At 47.5% G+C, this 21,849-nt stretch overlaps 1 protein-coding gene across 2 annotated transcripts in view; it reads right to left on the minus strand.

Annotated features, from left to right (window-relative positions):
* The window catches only part of LRRK1 (leucine rich repeat kinase 1), an 89,607-nt gene that overhangs the window by 36,616 nt on the left and 31,142 nt on the right, over positions 1-21,849 (minus strand). Inside the window, exons 3-14 of one of the 2 annotated variants that reach the window (XM_060282940.2) lie at positions 18,077-18,240; positions 16,601-16,772; positions 14,646-14,825; positions 14,040-14,188; positions 13,005-13,231; positions 12,678-12,805; positions 11,006-11,169; positions 10,430-10,567; positions 7,433-7,545; positions 7,273-7,349; positions 3,279-3,408; positions 1,719-1,831 (exon numbers count right to left, since the gene is read on the minus strand). In XM_060282940.2, coding sequence (XP_060138923.2) covers positions 1,719-1,831; positions 3,279-3,408; positions 7,273-7,349; positions 7,433-7,545; positions 10,430-10,567; positions 11,006-11,169; positions 12,678-12,805; positions 13,005-13,231; positions 14,040-14,188; positions 14,646-14,825; positions 16,601-16,772; positions 18,077-18,240 — 1,755 coding nt within the window. Of the gene's footprint in view, positions 1-1,718; positions 1,832-3,278; positions 3,409-7,272; positions 7,350-7,432; positions 7,546-10,429; positions 10,568-11,005; positions 11,170-12,677; positions 12,806-12,965; positions 13,232-14,039; positions 14,189-14,645; positions 14,826-16,600; positions 16,773-18,076; positions 18,241-21,849 lie in introns of both variants that reach the window. The other variant, XM_088657460.1, reaches the window with a different exon arrangement.

The raw sequence follows: 21,849 nt of genomic DNA on the forward strand, positions 1-21,849 counted from the left end.
CGCCTGTCACACAGGACAGGGCCGAAGATCGGCGGGCGCTGTTTGCCGGGCTTGTCAAGCCCAGCAAACAGCGCCCGCCGATCTTTGGTGACAGGCGGGGGTGGGGGGAGAGCGGAGCATGATCTCCGCTTCCCCCCCACCCCCGCCTGTCACACAGGACAGGTCCGAAGATCGGCGGGCGCTGTTTGCCGGGCTTGTCAAGCCCAGCAAACAGCGCCCGCCGATCTTCGGTGACAGGCGGGGGTGGGCGGAGAGCGGAGAACGATCTCCGCTTCCCCCCCACCCCCGCCTGTCACACAGCACAGGTCGGCGGGCGCTGTTTGCCGGGCTTGTCAAGCCCAGCAAGGAGCGCCCGCCGATCTTTGGTGACAGGCGGGGGTGGGGGGAGAGCGGAGCACGATCTCCGCTTCTCCCCCACCCCCGCCTGTCACACAGGACAGGTCGGCGGGCGCTGTTTGCCGGGCTTGTCAAGCCCAGCTAGGAGCGCCCGCCGATCTTCGGTGACAGGCGGGGATGGGGGGAGAGCGGAGAACGATCTCCGCTTCTCCCCCACCCCCGCCTGTCACACAGCACAGGGCCGAAGATCGGCGGGCGCTGTTTGCCGGGCTTGTCAAGCCCAGCAAACAGCGCCCGCCGATCTTTGGTGACAGGCGGGGGTGGGGGGAGAGCGGAGCACGATCTCCGCTTCCCCCCCACCCCCGCCTGTCACACAGGACAGGTCCGAAGATCGGCAGGCGCTGTTTGCCGGGCTTGTCAAGCCCAGCAAACAGCGCCCGCCGATCTTCGGTGACAGGCGGGGGTGGGCGGAGAGCGGAGAACGATCTCCGCTTCCCCCCCACCCCCGCCTGTCACACAGCACAGGTCGGCGGGCGCTGTTTGCCGGGCTTGTCAAGCCCAGCAAGGAGCGCCCGCCGATCTTTGGTGACAGGCGGGGGTGGGGGGAGAGCGGAGAACGATCTCCGCTTCCCCCCCACCCCCGCCTGTCACACAGGACAGGTCCGAAGATCGGCGGGCGCTGTTTGCCGGGCTTGTCAAGCCCGGCAAACAGCGCCCGCCGATCTTTGGTGACAGGCGGGGGTGGGGGGAGAGCGGAGAACGATCTCCGCTTCCCCCCCCCCACCCCCGCCTGTCACACAGGACAGGTCCGAAGATCGGCGGGCGCTGTTTGCCGGGCTTGTCAAGCCCAGCAAGGAGCGCCCGCCGATCTTTGGTGACAGGCGGGGGTGGGGGGAGAGCGGAGAACGATCTCCGCTTCCCCCCACCCCTGCCTGTCACACAGCACAGGTCCGAAGATCGGCGGGCGCTGTTTGCCGGGCTTGTCAAGCCCAGCAAGGAGCGCCCGCCGATCTTCGGCTCTGTCCCCCGATGCGCGACGGCTCGGGGAAGCAGGCAGGGAGCTCCTGCTGGGTCCCGCGCCTTCGCCTCTCGCTCGGTCGGGGCTACACGACATGGCTTATTTTCGGGGTATGTCTTATTTTTCACCAACCCTTAGAAATCCTGTCATGGCTTATTTTTTGGGGATGCCTTAAAATATGAGAAACACGGTACCTCATGACAGAAAAAGGTTGCCCCGAGAACAAACTGATCAAGTCGAATTTGGATTGCATGGAAAGGTTTACAATTCCACTTTGTAACAACTGCAGCCTGGCCCCAGGCTGGGTTTGGATTCTCTCTCTGTTCAAACAGTCGATATTAATCAAAGGAGGAAGCAGACTCACCCTCTTTTCTGATCTCTGCAGGGAGGTTGCCAATATTTAGCTCTTCAATATCCAGCTGCCAAAGATTAACCAGTTGGCCAAGTTCAGGAGGAAGTTCTTGTATGCCGGCATTACTGCGCAAAAAAATAAACACACCCACCCACCAATCAACCTTCCTTTAGAGGGGTACCATGTTTCTCCGAAAATAAGACACCGTCTTATATTTATTTTTCCTCAAAAAACCCCACTATGGCTTATTTTAAGGGGATGTCTTATTTTTTCCCTCCTCCTCCTGCCATGGCCGGCATTGCTGCTGTGCCTATCACTATGTCTTATTTTCGGGGTATGGCTTATATTCCTTGAATGCTTAAAAATCCTGCTATGGCTTATTTTATGACTACGTCTTAAAATAGGAGAAACAGGGTATCTACATGATGATGGCCACCAAATTTTGACGAATGCAAACATTTGAGGTGAAATGTGAAGGACCCCAGCTTGGGTGTAAACCTTTAAAGAATTCCAATGGAAAGAAGTGATTGAACTAATGAAATTTCTTGGGGTTTGGGGGCCACACAGAATGCATTAATGTAAATGTGTTGGCCAAGCTGTGCTGCAGTTATCACCTGCCCCTTGCCAAACTCCCAGTATGTTTCCAAGCACAATTCAAAGTGTTGGTGCTGACCTTTAAAGCCCTAAATGGCCTCAGTCCAGTATACCTGAAGGAGTTTCTCCACCCCCATCGTTCTGCTCGGACACTGAGGTCCAGTGCTGAGGGCCTTCTGGCGGTTCCCTCACTGCGAGAAGCCAAGTTACAGGAAAACCAGGCAGAGGGCCTTCTCGGTAGTGTGAGTTCCCAGTCCTAGAGTTGTTGGAGGCCCTTGTTCCCCCTCACAGAACTAGAGTTCCCAGGGTGGTTTAACAACCAACCCCTCTCCACATGGAACTCTGGGAAGTGTAGCTCTGCAAGGGAACAGGGGCCTTCTAACTACTCCCAGAATTATAAAATTATAGAGTTGGTCATCTAGTCCAACACCCTGCAATGCAGAATTCCCCCCCCCAACGTGACGCACCCACTACCCTGAGAGTAAACGTCTCATGCTCTACCAACTGAGCTCTCAGCACCTTTAACAAACCACAGCTCCCAGAATTCTTTAGGGGAAGCTATGACTGTTCAAAGCGGTATCATAGTCCTTTAAATGTTCCGTGTGAATTACACTCTTTTTTTCTTTTCGCAGAATGCTGCAATCCCCCTCAGAGATGATCTGTCAGGGGCCAGAGGTATGCAAGGCCGGGGGGGGGGCGCGGGGGAGTGGGCAAGGTCAGCCCTTTCCCTCTCTCTCCTCCAGCAGTCAGTCAGATATCTCCTAAACTGGTCACTGGCAAAGGGCTTTTGAAATTAGACCAAGAGGCACAAGCTGAGGGGTGCAGGTTGTGCCCCTGTGCTCTAGCCAGTGCACCACGCTGCCTCTGCAGAGCACACAGGGAGGGTCAGATGAAACATTCAAGGATTGCCAAGGGATAGCAGCAAGAGTTTCCATGACACCAGCCACCTTTCCCACTGTTCGCGGCATCTGAACTTACTTTCCCAAGTAAAGCTCTGATAAGCCTTTCAGAAGGCAGACCGACTGCGGAACAGAGTCTAGATGGTTGTCATTGAGACACAAGACTTCCAGAGACTCGCACAGGAATTCAGGAAACTCCAAGTTGGAACCTGGGGGGGGGGGGAAGCAGAACGGCAAGCAAATGTGGGAATATGAATGGAGAAGTATGAAGTCGCAGGCAGTTTGTTTGTTTAACAGAATTTTATTTAGCCAACAGAATTTGCATGCCGCTTAGCTGTAGAAATGTCTAAGTGGCTGATGTAAATTGAAACATATGTTTTATGTAAACTAAAACAGAATACCTGGGTGGTATTCAATTAAGTTCCACTCCAGAGCAGCCCACTGAACTTAATGAGCACATGGCTAAATTAGGGCCATTCATTTCAGAAGGTCTACAATGAGTAAAACTTAGTTGAATACTATCCACTGAAACTGTTGACAAAAGCTGAGAGTTAAAAACAAGTTAACTTTTTTGTGAAAATATAAAAACCAGCAGTTTAAAATATATACATAACAAAATTGCATGTTGAAACACGTATCATCTTTACAGATCTGGGTAGACAAAGAAGGATTTTAGCAGGTTCCAGAAAGGGTACGGCAAATAATTTGAACTGCCATAAGGCACTTTCCTGTGTTATTTATTTATTTGTCAATCATAGTGTTCATTACAGCCGACTGACCAATAAACAAAGCGCAAAACATACAGGGCTGTATCGACTGGAATGCTAAGCATCACTTAAGAGCATACTTGTTCCTCTGGTGAAATGTTTTGCACTGGTGGAACGATGTAGCACAAGCAAATACATAAGCAGGTGATGGGTAACTTCACTGCACAATAGCCTGTTCTGTCTGTTGTGCCACGAGTTTGTTTCGATTAGCAAAACCGATGTGATGGATTCATCTGTTGTGCAACAGTAAAAATGACACGTTTTGCCTTTGCACTATGAGTTGCATCCAATGCAAAATGCACTCACTGTGGACACACTGAAATCAATGAACACCACTTACGCGGGCCTATTAATTTCAGTGGGTCTACTCTTGAGTAAAACTTAGCTGGTTACAACCCTAAATCAGAATGTCAGTAGCACTAATTAATTACTGACACTGACAAGGTAGGAACTAATTTATCATAACTGGTCTGAGAGAGATGACACGTTGCCTCAGATATGTTGCCACCTGTTCGGTAATAGATCAGTCCTCCCAAGGAAGATATACAAAAGGACATTAATGGAAAGACCAGGAAACTGCCTCAAGAGAGGATAAACGATGCATTCTCTAACCCCTTGATAAAAATCTACAGTAGGAGAACACAGGAGAGCCTGTTCCAACCTCCGAATGCTTACAAGAACATCACACATTTTTATGGCAGTCTTCTTCCCCAGACAAGGCTCCCTGAGCAACTTAAGTCAGATGAATAGAAACAACAGCAAATCATTAAGTAGTGAATGTGGGCTTTAAAATGGCCTATTTAAAGAGGTGGAGACAATGACAGATCGTCTTGCTGTCTTTCTCTCCCCTTGCTTACAGGGCAGGTGATTTTACATGCCTCTGGGTTGAATCCAACCAAGGCCCCATCTACACTCTGCGTTTAAAGCAGCTACGACCCTTTTCAGACAGAGATGACTTGGCCACTGTACTCCATGCTCTGGTAATTTCCAGACTGGATGACTTCAATGCGGTCTATGTGGGACTGCCCCTTGAAGACAACTTGGGGAAATGCAGCCGCTGGAGTTCCATCTAGATCTCATGTAACCCCCGCAGGGCCATCCTTCCCATTGGGCTGACTGGCGCAGTGCGCCAGGGCGCCCGCCCAGCAGGGGGCACATCAAGGAGGCACATGGAGCCGCCCATGCCTCCGCCTCGCCCGCTTCTCTCCTTTCCCGGCAGCGGTGGCTGAAGCGAGGCAGCAGTAGTGGCAGCAGAGCTGCCTCTGTTGAGGGAGACTTGGACCTGGGCTACCTTCCGCCCACATTCCTTCAAGTCACAGCAAACACAGACAGCGCTGCCCCACAATGCTCCTTGGCACCTCATTTGCATGCATTGCCCATCAGAAGGAGTGTGGGCGGGCATGCACATGAGGTGCCACGGAGCAAATCTTTTGTCAGGGCGGCAGCTAGGGCTCCCTGGACTGCAGCGTCGCTTAGACGGCCCTGAACCCCCGTATGAAAACAGCTGCACTGGTTGTCAGTTTCTGGGCCCAATTCAAGGTGCTCATGTTGGTGTTTTTAAAGCCCTAAACGACTCAGATCCCAAATACCAGAAAGACCGCTTTGTTCCCTACAGAGGCTCTCGGGTACTAAGGTTGGCAAACGGTGCCCTCTTGCTTATTCCACTGCTCAGAAGCTTGAGGTGTGTGCATGCAAACTGGGAGAGGGTGTTCCCTGTGGCAGCCCCTAAGTTGTGGAACTCCTTTGCCACCAAAGTGCTTCTGCCACCTTCAGCTTATAGCTTCCAGCGAATGCTCTAGAGGTACCTCTTTCCCCTGACTTTTGATACTTGAGATGTATATTTTAAGGACCCACCTTATTCCTGTATTTTGAAAGGTGTTTTAAACTGTCTTTACTATTGTGTTTTAATGATTGCAAACCACCCCGGGACTTCCGGGTGTAGGCAGGGGAAGCTGGTTATTTTTTTTATCCCTATTCCCCTCGCAGAGATACCATTCCCAGAGTTCCCTGGGAAGAGGGAACAGTAGTTCTGTGATGGGAATAGGGGTCTCCTAACAACCCTTGACCTCTTTAAGATACTTCCCAGGATTATTTAGGGGAAGTCATAACTGCTTAAAGTGGTGTAAAAGGTAAAGGTAAAGGACCCCTGACCGTTGGGGTTGTGGCGCTCACTCAGTATCCTATTTAAATCATGGACCATGTGGACTAGCAACTTTATTTTGCGGGAAAGAGCTGCGGCTCAGTGGTAGAGAAGGAATTGATACTGATTTACAGTATACGTATTAGCAATTCTGTATTAATGTAACATTTAAATGTAAATAAAAATGTATACTGTAAAAAGTTGTCTTTGGTTGCTCTAGCTTTATGTACAGCACTTAAAGGTTTTAGAAATGACTTAGGTAAAGGTAAAGGGACCCCTGACCATTAGAGGTTCAGTCGTGACCGACCCTGGGCTTGCAGCGCTCATCTCACGTTATTGGCCGAGGGAGCCGGCGTACAGCTTCCGGGTCATGTGGCCAGCATGACTAAGCCGCTTCTGGTGAACCAGAGCAGCACATGGAAACGCCGTTTACCTTCCCGCCGGAGCGGTACCTATTTATCTAGTTGCACTTTGACGTGCTTTCGAACTGCTAGGTTGGCAGGAGCAGGGACCAAGCAACAGGAGCTCACCCTGTTATGGGGATTCAAACCGTCGACCTTCTGATTGGCAAGCCCTAGGCTCTGTGGTTTATCCCACAGCGCCACCCACGTCCCATTAAAGTGGTGTAATACTGCTTTAAATGTATGATGCAGATGGGGTCTCTGTTGATGCACAAGAGGAATGACTTCTGCTTGCACAATTGAACTTCCTTCCCTCTCCTCCCACTGTATGCCTTCACAACTGCTCCGAGGAACTAGGGAAATCAGCAGAGCAGATCCCCCCCTCTTTCGGAGGATGTAGGGGATCATAGAATCATAAGAGTTGGAAGGGACCCTGAGGATCATCCAGTCCAATCCCCTGCAAAAGCAGGAATATGTAGGGATTGAACTTGCAACCTTGGCATTATCAGCATCATGCTCTAAACAACTGAGCTATCCAGGCAGGATGGAGTGGAAGTCCCATGATGCAAGCAGAAGTCATTCTACTCATGCAACAATTTAGTCGGACACAACTCTCTGTGAGCAGAGAAAGGGCAATAATGAAGAGAAGAATAGCGATGATAATAATTTGCATGCTGGATCCTTCTTGCCATGACCAACAGATTCCAACCAGCCCTCCCCTCCTCATAAGCTCCCGCCCAGCTCTTCGTTCCCCGCATTCCATACCCGAATTGGTGCCAGAACGTGCTCTGCTCCTTGTAGTGAAAAATGAAATCCGCTTAGTTCTGCACCCTTCGCCAGCTCTGTAGGCAAATGCAAACAAAGACCAATCAAACAGAGAGCCCTCCTCAGTGGGACTGCTCCAAAACCAACATGAAGAACTCACTTTCCAAGCTGGTTCCTCGAGAGATCAAGCGATTTCAGCTGCCTGCAAGTCCACTTCTCCTGAGAAGGCAATGTGACTAACCAGTTTCCTGAGAGTTTCAAGGACACCAGTGCCTGAAAGAGGAAGCGACAGTTTTGAGGGGTCAATAATGGATAATCAGTTAAAAGTTCCAGTAGTTTCACACAACGAAGCATTTTTAAGGTAGAGCTGAAAGTTATCAGAAAGTATTTTTTTGGACAAAAAACAAACAAACTTTTTTGAGCTTAACTATTGCAGGAATCTCAGTCCAGCCTTGGAGACTATTTGGCAAAATGGACTGGCTGATCTTGCCATCCAAGATGTGTGGGTGCAATGATTTTAATACTGTTTAAACATTGTTGAAGCAACAGACTTCGCCATGACTTAGCTCATCCACCAAGTTGAAATAACAGTAGAGTTCCATTCAATATTAAGCAAATCTGAAATCTTGCCAGAGAGCTTTATGAGAAACAACTGTCAGAAAAATTCACCTCTTTCTCTCCTTCCAAATATTAAGTGAATTCCCCTGCTCCAGAATTTGCCCCTCACAAACAGAATGGAGAATTTGGGAAGGCCGTTTTTGCTTAGCCTTCCGGATGTTGTTGGACCTCAAATCCCATCAGCCCCAGCCCCAGCTGGGATAGCCAATGGTCAGGAATAATGGGAAATGTAGTTCAATAACATCTGGAAGGCATCTCGTTGGCTGCCACTTATTTATATGACATAGTGTTTTACGGAATGACCTGAGCAAAAAACAGAGAAGGGGAGAAATGATCCCTGCCCCAACAAAGAGCAGAACCCTTAGGGTTCATTTTGGTTAGGCATATGGACTAAGCTATACCAGTTTAACAGGGTTAGTGCTTTGCAATGGGATCTAGGAAACCCACATTCTAGTTCAACAATGGGTTCCCTACAAATTTCTCAGGAAATTGGAATTCCATTTCACAGCTGTCAACATCTCCTGAACCATGGATTTCATAAGTCTTTTTGTCTTTTGGTCAGCAACAAAATAATATCTCTGGGGAAGAGGGTGTGGCTTAGTGGTATGAAAAATGGTCCTAGGTTCAATCCTTCGCACATCCAGCTAGGGCTGGGAAGGACTCCTGGGTGAAACACCTTGAAACTTGCTGCCAGTCAGTGTCAACAATATTGACCTAGATGGACTGACTCAGTTTAGGGCAACTTCCGGTAAGAAAGATACTTGATCCCCTGCTGGTGAGACATTGCAAGCTCGCTAGGGACTCTGGTTTCTAAATTACTGCGATTTTGTTTTGCTGCACTGTAGCAAAAGCATAATGTACGACAGCATAGCAAGAGTGGTGGCCACAGAGGAAAGATAAGTCCAGGAAAAGATGCCACAGCAGCACCACCTAGTGTTCCAAAGGCTAGACTAGCATGCACCTTCCTAGCCACATATTTGATTCCTTCAGGGAAACATAAAGCCGTGTTTATGAGAGCTGCTCAAATCCTATGCTGTCTAATGCTCAGGAATCCAAAGCCAGTTTACACGGCCAACTTCAGCCCCCACCTACCATATTTATTCGAAGGTAATGCGCACCTTTTTTTGCCAAATTATGTCGCAAAAATTAGGGTGCACATTTGATGGTGCAAGATTCTCATAAATACGGCAGTCATATCATATCAGACTCATGATTCCCCTGGATCACTAGCAGGAAAGTATGGGGTTAACTGGAAATTATGGTTGTAGGAGAATTCGGATGAAAATAGAAGTTAACATTGTTTGCTTGTTTTGCCCACATCTGAAGTGGAAATCAGGCCAGAGAATATCAATTGCTATTTGCTGTTGTTGTTTTTTCAGTCTGTAAACAATCCACAATCAATGACTCCCCCCCTTAAATTTGTGTTTCCTTTGCGTTGAAACGAATGGTGTGGAAATAATGACTTCCTTAATTAAGTTAAATCTTTCACTTACATGGTTTACGTTAAATAGTGGAAAGCAAGATGGAAAAAAATGTACTCTTTGGCAGAGATCAAACTGCAGTGGAATGAAAACAGCAATGATTGTGGAAAAGACAGCTGCCTTCTGACATCCCTGCTGGAAATACAGGCATATACTGGACCAGGCACCCCCAAACTTCGGCCCTCCAGATGTTTTGGACTACAATTCCCATCTTCCCCGACCACTGGTCCTGTTAGCTAGGAATCATGGGAGTTGTAGGTCAAAACATCTGGAGGGCCGCAGTTTGGGGATGCCTGTACTGGACCAAGCTGAGAGGTGGCAGCTTTCCCCCACATCAGCAACACACAAGGGCTGCAGCCACCACAAACACAACAAGTGGACTATTCAATCCCAATTAGCAATTAATTCCCCCAAAGGACAGCTGGGAGCCAAATGGAAGAATGCTGTCTGAAGGGGGTCTGAGAACACACACACAAAACAAAAAACCTCCTGCAGGTATTCATTTCTTACATTTCTATCCTGCCCGCTTTCTAGGGAGGTTTGAGAAGGTATATATGCTTCTCCCTTCACCTGGTTTTATCCTGTGAGGCAGGTGAGACCGAAAGATAAGGAGTGGTCCAAGGTTGCCCAGCGACTGTGCTCCCTGTCTGGGTTGAGGCCCTGATTTTGGTTCTTCCCATTCCTAGCCTGATTTTCTGAGGGGTGGCTAACCCATGGTCTTCTTGCTATTGCCAAACTACAACTCCCATCATTCCTGACAGGGCTGATGGGTGCTAGAGTACAGCTCAAATTGGAGGGCCACAGTTTAGCTACCTCTGCTCCAATCACTAACTCCGCACTGGTTCTCTAGAACTACTTCACTGGTATTGTGGCTTTAGCAAGCTAGGTTTTGTGGCCGGTTCAAAAGGTCTGTTCAGAATCCTAGCATGCAGCACACCCTTTCGACTGAATTCCATCTAGATTCCTCTGCCACTCTAGGGATGCAAAAGTAATTGGAGAAGTGATTATATCCACATTTACTCTCTGAAATAAAGAAGGCAACCATAAGTGACACTTACTTCAAGCTGGAAGAGACACTGGGGAACTTCTTTCAGGGAATTATCAGAAAAATCCACTTCCCTGAGATGATTTTTCCAGAAAACGGCCAAAGTATCTGGGAGGAATTCGATTGCATTTCTAGCGGCTTTACAACATTTCTAGAATTGAGAGGGAAAATAAAGTCTGTATGTGGACAGAAATCCCCAAGCCATCTTCAAAGGAGCTCACTGGGCAGAATCCTAATTCTAGCCCAGGGGTCAGCAACCTTTTTCAGCCGTGGGCCGGTCCACCGTCCCTCAGACCATGTTGTGGGCCGGACTTTATTTTGGGGGGGAAAAAACAACACACATTCTTATGCCCCACAAATAACCCAGAGATGCATTTTAAATAAAAGGACACATTCTACTCATGTAAAAACACGCTGATCCCCAGACCGTCCGTGGCCGGACTGAGAAGGCGATTGGGCCGCATCCGGCCCACGGGCCTGAGGTTGCCTACCCCTGTTCTAGCCCATGAGATGCGGCGTCCCTCAGCCATGCCAAGCAATTCACATGCCATCTTATGAGGCATCTGCCACAACTGCAGTTCAGACTTACCAAGGGGCAGGCCCATGGCTGAGGAAACACCTTCAGGTTATTCCTGGATGCATTCAGGACATTCAAGGATTTCAAACAGTGGAGGAAGAGGGTGGGCAGCTCTGACAACCTATTGTCAGAGATGTCCAGCTCCTGCAGCTTCCTTAATCCAATCCAGTTAACTGCTAAAAAAGAAGAAAAAGAAGAATCAGAGGAGAAGGAGAAGGAGGAGGAGGAGGAGGAGGAGGAGGAGGAGGAGAAGGAGAAGGAGAAGGAGAAGGAGAAGAAGAAGAAGAAGAAGGGAATATTTTATGAGAGGTTCTTAATTGTAATAAGCGGGTAGTGAAATTATTCATTTTCTTTATTTCCAATTATCTGTATCCTGATTTTCAGACAACTGGTGTCTACTAAAAGCAGCATGTGTCAGTAAAAAAATAAATAAATGAGACTAGCTGTGCCATCAGGCTTACAAAACTGAAAGAAAAAAAGACAGGACATACAAAAGGAGTGGAGGGAAGGAAGTTGGTAGCCTGCAAGGAATTGAGGGACAAGGAGAAACATCTCCACTGAACTGTACTATATAGCACAAGACTGCTGAGCTCTGGGCCTGAATTACTGGTGCTCCGTGGCTAGAACACAAAATCCCCCATGAAGTAATGTGCTTGGGACTTCTTTAGAGAAAAGGCAACTACAGGTGAAACTCGGAAAATTACAATATCGTCGAAAAGTGCATTTATTTCAGTAATGGAACTTAAAAGGTGAAACCAATATATGAGATAGATGCATGACATGCAAAGCAAGATATGTCAAGCCTTTATTTGTTGTAATTGTGATTATTTGTCGTTAGGCAGGTCAATTATAAATGGAATGTAATTAATGAAATGTAATAGCAATGTTTATTTTTGTATTATTGTAACTATTTGTTTTATTACTGTGGAATTTCCAAAAGAAAGCATTTGTAAAAATAAAAATAAAAAACAGTAAGTTGCATTACTGAAATAAATGCACTTTCCGACGATACTCTAATTTTCCGAATTTTACCTGTAAACAGTGACATGAAAGAAGTTTATAAAGTAGCACGGAGAAAGCAGATAGGGAGTTGTTCGCCCTCTCTCAGAACAGTAGACCCTAGAAGCTGACTATTGGAAGGTTCAGGCCAGAAAAAGGAAACATTTTTTCTACACAGGGCATAGTTAAAATTATGGAACTCTCTCCTGCAGGAGGCAGTGATGAGCACCAACTTAGATGGTTTTAAAAGAGGACTGAGGATAAGACTATCAGCGGCTGCTAACCATGACAGAGGCTATGCTCTGCATCCATGGTTGGGGGCAGTAATGCTGACGAACAGAAGCCACAGGAGGGGCGAGTGCTCTTGTGTCTGGGTCCTGCTTTTTGGGGGGTGGGTGGGAGCTTCGCACAGGCATCAAATCAGCTGCTTGTCCTGATTGTGCAAGCTTGTCATACGTTCTTATGAGAAGCAGGAGAACACACAACCAAGTAGGGTACGTGGCAGACGACTCTTGATAAGGGATCGGCAGGTCAGCAGTCACTCTGCACAGGTAGTTCTGGCTAGAAAGTTTCGTCACAAATCCGCAAGGTCTGGTGAGAATGCCCGCAAGGTTTACTGGTCCCCACCCACTGGCTAGGCAGATCGCACAGGCCAACTGGAAATTCCCAGCTAAGATGCACCCACCATTCTCCGCATCCAATAACTTTTCAAGATAATTTTTGGAAGCCACAAGCCTTTGGAGTCTAGAAAGGTGCAGGAATCCAGAAGGAAGAATAAGGAACCTGTTGCTGGAAATGTCGATCTCAAGCAACCTGTGGATTTAAATAAACACAAAAGATAAATCTGCTATGTATTTTGGAAAGTTGTTTGTCTGTTTGATATGAATTAGGACTGCACTGATTTTAACCACCGAGTTCAAGGCTGCATTTTGGTTTGGTTTCTTAAGATTTACCAAGCTACTAGAAGGCATACCTGAGATCATGTGGTCCCCAACCAAGACATGGTACGTACTTTGTGCAGATGATTCCATCTGAAGAATGTACGTCAGGCAGTTTGTTTAACCGGTTCTCAGCAAGGTTTAGTTTCTGGAGGTTTATCAGCCCCCAAGGGATAACAGATGGGAGGGAGGTCAAGCAATTGGCAGAGAGGTCCAACTCAGTTATCTGGTGGGAAATGTCTATCAGCCATTCGAGATCCACCCAAGGAAGCCCAAGGTTCGACCAGTTCACAGAAAGGGCCTGAATGTGAAAGAAAGGTGAAGGTTTTAATGGGAATCATCAATGACTCTGTCTGAAAAGTAAAAAAATGTTGAATCTCTGGGATGCGCCCAGGCCGTTCAGCTGCTTAGTAAGCTAGGAAGGTAAGAAGGCTGCAATTTTGTTCCAACCATTGTAATCAGCACTGTTTTCATCCTGCTCTAGTTTGGTTCCTGACAACCACTAAGTTACTTCTCTCACTGTTTTGCTATTTAACTTATGAAACTGTACATGGAAATCACATTCGTTTCAGTGCAAAGGAAATAACAGAACAATGCAAAGAACACAATTGATAATTGTAGATTTAAAAATGTGAACAAATGCCGATTGAATACACTTGACTAATTTCTGTACCACAGACGGACATGCAAACTGATTGCTCTCAGCTTCACAATCGCCAGCCGGGAGATGGATGCTCACCATGGTAAACATTGGCCACATTTGCTGGGGCTGATGGGAGTTGTAGCAACATCTAGAGACCCAAAGGTTCCTTATACCTGCTTAAGCTAGCCAGCCAGCCAGCCTGCCCAAGCTGCAAGCCTTAATGGAGGCCAGGGAAAGTCATCTGACTCATTCCAGCTTATTAGGACAAAAATAGGCCTATCATGGGGCATTGTGACTGATCTACTGTGCGCTCAAGTCTTCACGCTGTGTTAAAGCAATGAATTCAAGAGACACTTGGGGGGGGGGAGTATGGAGTGTATCCGAGGCCAGAAAGGCATGCTATTAGCATTACCAAGTGCAAGTCACTTAGTTGCCATTGCTGTGTGATATGCAAACACCTACTCACTGTCTTTGCTGGGGCAGTCCCAGGTAACTTGATTGTTTCTACAAAATATTTACGAAGAACTTGTTTGCTTGCGCTGGGGCAGTCCACCAGGACGTAGGAAGAAAAGAAGGATCCATTCTCAAGCAAGAAGGCAGCAACCTTTTCATGTCCTAGCAAAGAAGATGGAAGGGAGGGAAATAAACACCCGTGTGCACATTTCAGGCTATTTTTAAAACAAAAATGCCATATACTCCAAAGACCTGCATGCACACTAAATAGCCAAAGCACATTTAAATCACAATGTTTCCCTCCCCCCAAAAATCCTGGGAACTGTGGTTTACCCACCACAGAGCTACAATCCCCTGCACCCTTCACAAACTACAGTTTGGGAGAAGTTATGTGCTTTAAATGTCTGGTGTGAACACAGCCAGGTACCGTAATTCAAAAACACCCAACTGAGAGGCTCGTTGATAGAAAAAGGAAATCCCTTTGTGTCAAATACAGTGTGGAAAGGGGAAATGGTGCCATTTTGCAGCCCCAGCCGCCAACTTTCTCTTCTTTTGCCCCTAAGTGAGAATGTGAAGTTTTAAAAAGGGAAAGGAGAACACAGATCCCACATTAACATACCTGCTTTCATAGCTGCATAGAGTGGCAATCGTGTCAGAGCTGCAAACTCGTTCTTTCTCAAGGCATAGCTGTCGGGGTCTGCTTTGTATGTCAGGACTAAGAGCTTGGCTACGTCGAGGTGGCCCTGCTGGCAAGCAATGGCCAACATCCAGTTCAGGAGTTGCAACATGTTTGCAGGAGCTGTTTTTAAAAAATGAGCACAATCCCAACGATGTCAGCCTCTTGAGCAGTTGACAGGCAAGAAAGCACAAAGGGGTGGCTTTAAGCAACACTGCCCATAAAAAACACACCTGTCCATTATCTTGTTACAAGACACCCAGGGCTATTTGACATCTCAGTAGCCTCAGGACTGCCAGTCAACAGAATAGTCTGGTTATCAGGCATGGAGTCTGGAGCCCTGTGAAACTCGACTTTCAATTTAAACAAATACGACGTCTAGCTTTAGGGCATGATCACGGTAAAATTTAAAGCACTATCCTGACGGGCTTTCCCCAAGGAATCCTGGGAACGGCTGCTTTGTGAAGGAGCTTCCCTATTAAACTGTTATTACAATTTATTGCTGCACTATTTATAAATGCCTTGCCTTGTAGGAAAAGCCCTTGCAAGGCTGCTCACAGCGTGGAAGTTAAAACTTAAAACTAAAACAGTATCAGATGCAATAATACATAAGGGGCCACAAATAAAACCAGTTTTATGCCAAAAGGCCTATTGCAGCTGCTTACAACCTTTTTATTAGCCAGCCATTTGAATGACTACTGTGTTCTGCTTTAAATGGTTTTTATATTTTATAGTATACGTACTGTAGCAAACCTCCCTGGTATTTTATGGAGAGGGTGGTATATAAGTCCTTCAATAAATAAAGTGCTTGGCAGATTGATGTTGTTGTTTAAAGTCAGCAGGTCTACTTAAATGTGGTAAGAGAGGTGGCCAATCAGAATTTTAGGAAAGAGAGACTTCTACAAATGTGGGCCACCACGAAAAAGGTCCTAACCCTGGTACTGTATGTATCAATCTCATTGAACTTAGTGGTGGTTCAGGCAGCAGGGCTTCCAAGGCTGAGCTTAGGGGCCCAGGCAGGTTCAAATCCTTAATGCTTAAAATGGCAGAATGCTTAAAATGGCCACTTGGTGGGAAAGAACTACCTAAAATGTATAGAAACTTATTCATGTATGCTACAACAGCAGCAAGAATATTACTTGCCCCAAAATGGGAAAAAAGCAGAAATTCTAGCAAAGGAAGAATGGATACAAAAACTTATGGAATATGCAGAAATGGTGAAACTTACCAGAAGAATAAGAAATCAAGTTAACAATTCTTTAGATAAAAGAATGGAAATGGTTTATTGAATAATAACAGATACATTATAAACAGATAAAAACATTGGCAGGATTGTTGTAATAACCTGCAGTTTCGTAAGAGTATATATTTAAAGAAGATGAATCAATGAGCAAATTAAGTTAATTTGGATATGCAGACGATATTAAAAACAAATTTAAGGAACTGTAGAAAGAGGGGGAAAGAAGTCAAATTCTGAAATGTCAAAATGATTGAAAAATTAGTGAAATGTATAAACTTGAAATGTATAAATAATTTTTTTAATAAAATAAAATGGCTGCTTGGCAGAACAACAGTTTTCAAGGTCCCATTTCTGAAAACTCCTAGAGTTTAGAAAGATGAACATAGGGACATGGAAAGCTGCTTGACACAGAGTAAAACCATTGGTCCATCTAGCTCAGTATTGTTTACACTGACTGGGGAAGCATCTGTGAAGGATTTCAGACAGGGGATATTCCCCCAACCCTACCGGGATATGCTGGGGCTTAAATGTGGGACCTTCTGCCTGCAAGGTAGATGCTCTACCACTGAGCTATGGCCCTTCAATGGAAGGTAGTAGAGGCAAAGTAGCTTCAACAAGCACCTCAAAGGCTAATGGGATGGGCAGGAGAATAACCTACCATGTAAAGAATCCAGCAGTTCTTTAGCAACGTCTGCATGACCAAAATATGCTGCCACAACAGCTGGGTTATCGTCGTTGGGTTCCAGGGGCAAAGTCACGCATGCTTCTTTCAGCAAATACCTCACGGCCTCAAGGTCCCCATAGGCAGTAGAAAGACTCAAGAGGAGACCCTGGTTTGGAGAAGAAGAGTGGAATACATAGTACACGAGCCCAAATGAACCAAAACACAGAGATTTTTTTTTGTTATTCACAAGCCATAGCAAAGATAGGGACATGGGAGTGGCTACTGTGAGACCAGGATGCTGGACTAGGTGGGCCATCGGCCTGATCCAGCCTGCGTGATCAGGCCGATGGCCCACCTAGTCCTAGCCACTCCCAAGCCACTGGGGAACCTGCAACTAGCACCTGGACATTCTCCCCTCCTGTGGAGGCAGAGCATAGTCATCATGGCTAGTAGCCACTGTTAGCCTTGTCCTCCATGAATTTGTCTAATCCTCTTATAAAGCCCCTTAGGTTGGTGGCTACCACTGCCCTGTGTGGGAGGAGGTTCCAGAGTTTTTAAAAATCTGTCTTCAATCTTCCAACATTCAGCTTCGCTGGATGCCCACGAGTTTGAATGCTTTGTGTGTGTCTCTGCCTACTTCCTCCATAATATGTCTTGTGGGGGTGGTGATGTGGCCCAGAATTTCATAAAATGGCCTTCTCCTTCACCAGGATATACAGACGTGAGGAAGCTGTGGCTCGCAAGGTCTTGTTAGCTTACAACTCCCATCATCCATGACACTGACCACACTGTCTGGGGCTGATGGGAGCTGGAGTCCAAACTCTTCTGAAAGGCCACTGGTTCCTTCATCCTTGGTGGAGGAGTAGCTAGGGAAGAATCTGGAAGCTAGTAGGCCAGTGTGCGAGGGCTTAGCAGGATTAGCCTATGATTTTGACCGCAGGGCTAGAGGTGGGTAGAGGAGTATCTGGATCTCAATTGTATTCTCCCTCAGAGTTGCTCCCCAGTGGGAAAAAATAACAGGAAGGGTGATTAACCCTTTCCACAATGCTACCATTGTGAACAGAATGGGAGACCTGCTGCTCTTAAATGAAACCATTGTGAAGTTCAATGGGCATGGGGGAATTGTGAGATATTGGCCTCATTTCCCCCTTACAGCTATCAGGCCATGTTAAAAAGTCATGGCTTCCCCACAAAGAATCCTGGGAACTAAAGTTTGTTAAGAGTGCAGGGAATTGTTAGGAGAACACTATTCACCTTACAGAGCTACAATTCCCCAAGTTCCCTGGGAAGAGGGATTGTTAAAGCATTTTGGGAACTGTATCTCTGTGAGTGGAAGAGGGGTCTCCTAGCAAACAAGATTCAAGCGGCTGCAAGGTTATGCTGGAGATCCTATAGCAAATGTCTTGATTTGCAGAATGTACTCTTCTCGCCTTTCATTTTGGCGCAGAATTTTGACGGCTGTGCCCTTACCTTCTCCACTGCCGAGATGTTTTCCTGACAAGCTGCTTTAATCAGCTCCTGGGCTCTGCCGAATTCTCCACCTCTGTAAGCGCCCTCCACAGTCTCTGTCGCTGGATCCTGGCCGATGGAGAGACCCCCAGCAGTGGACTGTCTGCCCCCCATGCCCATGGGATCTGCAGACAGAGAAAAGGGGGAGAGAACTTTTATTTACTTAGATGCCACTTTCTGTGGGGAGCCTCAAGGCTGCTTTCAACGTAGAACACTAAAAATGCAATGAAAATACAGGCAAGATGACAATATAAAACTGCAAATTAAAAAATAGCAGAGCAGCAGAAAGGAAAGACATGCACGTAAAAGGATCTCAACACAGGAGCATAGGAAGCTGCTTTATACGGAGTCGGACTATTGGTTCATCTCAGGACAGTACATCTCAGGACTAGCTCAGGACTGACTAGAGGGACGTGGGTGGCGCTGTGGTCTAAACCACTGAGCCTCTTGTGCTTGCTGATCGGAAGGTCGGCGGTTTGAATCTCTGCGACGGAGTGATTGCCCTGCCCCAGCTCCTGCCAACCTAGCAGTTCGAAAGCACGCCAAAAAGTGCAACTACGTAGATAAATAGGTACCACTGTGGCAGGAAGGTAAATGGCATTTCCGTGTGCTCTGGCTTCCATCACAGTGTCCCCTATGCGCCAGCAGCGGTTTAGTCATGCTGGCCACATGACCCAGAAAGCTGTCTGTGGACAAACGCCGGCTCCCTCAGCCTGAAAGCGAGATGAGCGCCGCAATCCCATAGTGGCCTTTGACTGGACTGAACTGTCCAAGGGTCCTTTACCTTTTTACACCGACTGGAAGTAGCTCTACAGGGTTTCAGTCAAGAAGCTTTCCCACCCATTCCTGGAGCTACTAGACAGCAGATGGTCCATCACTGAGCTATCAAGTTTGGTGAGTGTTTGGGGAGGGAGGGAGGGAGGGAGAGAGAAGAGGACCAATAGCTGAGAGAAAGGAATAAATGGATGCACTTTCAAACAGGGACACGAAACTGGAGGTGACAATTCCTTAAATATCTGCAAAAGGTACTTTCCGACAGATGATATCTAATGAGACAAAGGCACCCTGGATCCTTCGCAGTGAGGCAAGCAATATGACACCCCACCCCACAACCTGGTGCTTTCCATATGTTTTGGACTACAACTCCCATCTATCAGTATTCATATTTAGCATAGTTCTGTATTAGAGACACAAAGTTTTAATTACTGTGCTGTTTTGACAGGCTTGTTTTACTGCACATTCAATTGTGGGTGTTTTGTTTAAATGTTTTGATGGAATTGTTTTTACTGCGTATTTTAATCACACATATTTATTTTGAAATTGCTATTGTAAACCACCTAGAAGGCACTTTGGCAATTAAGCCATATATAAATTATTATATATGGAAGTGAGAGCTGGACCATAAAGAAGGCTGATCGCCAAAGAATTGATGCTTTTGAATTATGGTGCTGGAGGAGACTCTTGAGAGTCCCATGGACTGCAAAAAGATCAAACCTATCCATTCTTAAGGAAATCAGCCCTGAGTGCTCACTGGAAGGACAGATCCTGAAGCTGAAGCTCCAATACTTTGGCCACCTCATGAGAAGAGAAGAATCCTTGGAAAAGACCCTGATGTTGGAAAAGATTGAGGGCACTAGGAGAAGGGGATGACAGAGGACGAGATGGTTGGACAGTGTTCTCGAAGCTACGAACATGAGTTTGACCAAACTGCGGGAGGCAGTGCAAGACAGGAGAGCCTGGCGTGCTATGGTCCATGGGGTCACGAAGAGTCGGACACGACTAAACAACTAAACAACAACAAAATTATTATAAACAAGAAATAATAACACAACTCTGATCAATCCCAGCCCAGCTTAGCTGGGCTTGATTTGGATTACAAATCCTGTCAGTCTAGGGATGGGGGATAAATTTGATTCGGTTCACATTTAAAGGCAGATCTATCTAAATTGCACTTTCTAAAACATTCCAAGAACTGAAACGTAGATGTGAGGGACAGGGGATATCGCGAAGTCCCTCCCCTCCTGAGTTCAAGCCCATCCCCGAGCACAGGGGAAAGCAGAGAGAGTTCCGATTCCAGTGGGGAAGCAGGAAGTCGTGTCCGAGGCTCAGGCAAGGTAGCGGAGCCAGGGTCCCAGGTGGGACAGGAAGGGGCAAATAAGGGGGGGAGACCCATCCCCCCAACTCCGGAATTACGCAGAAAGCGGAGAGGAAAGAGGATGGGTCTACCCAGGCTTTTGTGTTGGAGAAAGACGCGCCAAAAGCCACTCGGAGGTTCTGAACCCGACTGAACACATAGCTCCGTGTAAATAGCAATGACTTCCGCACTGTAAATACGCAGCACCAATAAAAGAATAAAATGCAGAGCTGTGTAGAGTCGTTACTCTGAAGTAGCCCGCTCCGGCCACTGTGACAGCAACCTCCGAGTCTTTTTTTGGGCTACTTTGGAGTTGCCGGGATGAGTGCGTCAGAGGCGGAGAAATGGCGGCAGATCGCGGAGAAAGCCCAACAGGACCTGCAGCAACTGGCGCTGCAGGCACAGGGGGAATTAAAGGCAGCTAAAGAAGAAACCAAGAAGGTCCAGGAGGACCGGCTACAACTTGCGGAACAGGTGAGAGCGCTTCAGGAAAAAGAGCAGCAATTAAGGGCGGTGGCGGTAGAGCTCCAAAACAAGTTGGATGCCGAGAAAAACAAGGCGGGAGGGGCCCCCCAACTCCAAGTGCTGCCAGGAAGGAGAGCGGGGACCCTAGTAAGCAACTTCAATGGAGACCCGAGGGAATATCATGGCTTTGAGACTGAGATCGTGTATGCTCTTGAGCTGCACCATGATGAGTTCCCTGATGATGAGCACAGGGTAGCGTTTATTGTGGAACACCTTACAGGGGCAGCCAGGGAGTGGCTAAGACCGTTAATCGCGACAAAAAATCCTTGCATGAAGAATGTCAAACTATTTCTAGAGGCTTTAAAAACTATGTATGCGTCCGATAGCCATATGGACCAGACCAAGGAGGAACTGCATAATTTAAGGCAAAGAACAATGACAGTTCGCGAATATTGGGCGAGATTCACCATGCTAGTGCACAGACTGGGGTGGGAACTGCACTCGCCTCCGATGGAAGCGGCGTTCTACCTGGGGTTGAATGAGGATGTGAAAGATGAGCTCTCGAGAGGTCCAAAGCCCAGTAATATGGATCAGCTGAGCAAAGCGGCTCTGGCGGTGGGGGTGAGACAGGAATCCCGGTGGAACGACAAGCAAGCAACGCGCGCAAAGCGGGCTTGGTTCCCACGGTCGCAGGAGAAGCCACTCCCCCAACAACCCTTCCAAGCCACACCTGGGGCCAGCCAGGACCAGGAACCCATGCAAATTGATAGCGCGCGCGGGGGGGCTTTTCAAACCCCAGCGGCGACAAGACGCAAGGAGGGAAGGGGCGGGAATTGCTTTCTCTGCAACTCCCCCCAGCATCTCGTCAGAGACTGCCCACATCGCAGAGAGTGGCAAGGAAAGGCGGGAACGGTTGTGCCCTCCCCCACTGACGCAGCACCACAGCAGGGAAACGGGAAAGCCTGGTTGCAGGAGACAAGGGGCAGCAGCCAGGCGCAGTCAGCAGACAACAGCCCCAGCCCGCCCACCCGCACAGCGCGGAGCAGAGCCAGCCCACCCCTCCCAGAGCAGGAGTGGTTCTAGAAGTGACGCTAACGCTCCCAAATGGCTATCCCCTGACGGTCCTCGCCTTAAT

Source organism: Zootoca vivipara, chromosome 13, assembly GCF_965207765.1.
Source record: "Zootoca vivipara chromosome 13, rZooViv2.hap1.1, whole genome shotgun sequence".
Taxonomy (NCBI): Eukaryota; Metazoa; Chordata; class Lepidosauria; order Squamata; family Lacertidae; genus Zootoca; species Zootoca vivipara.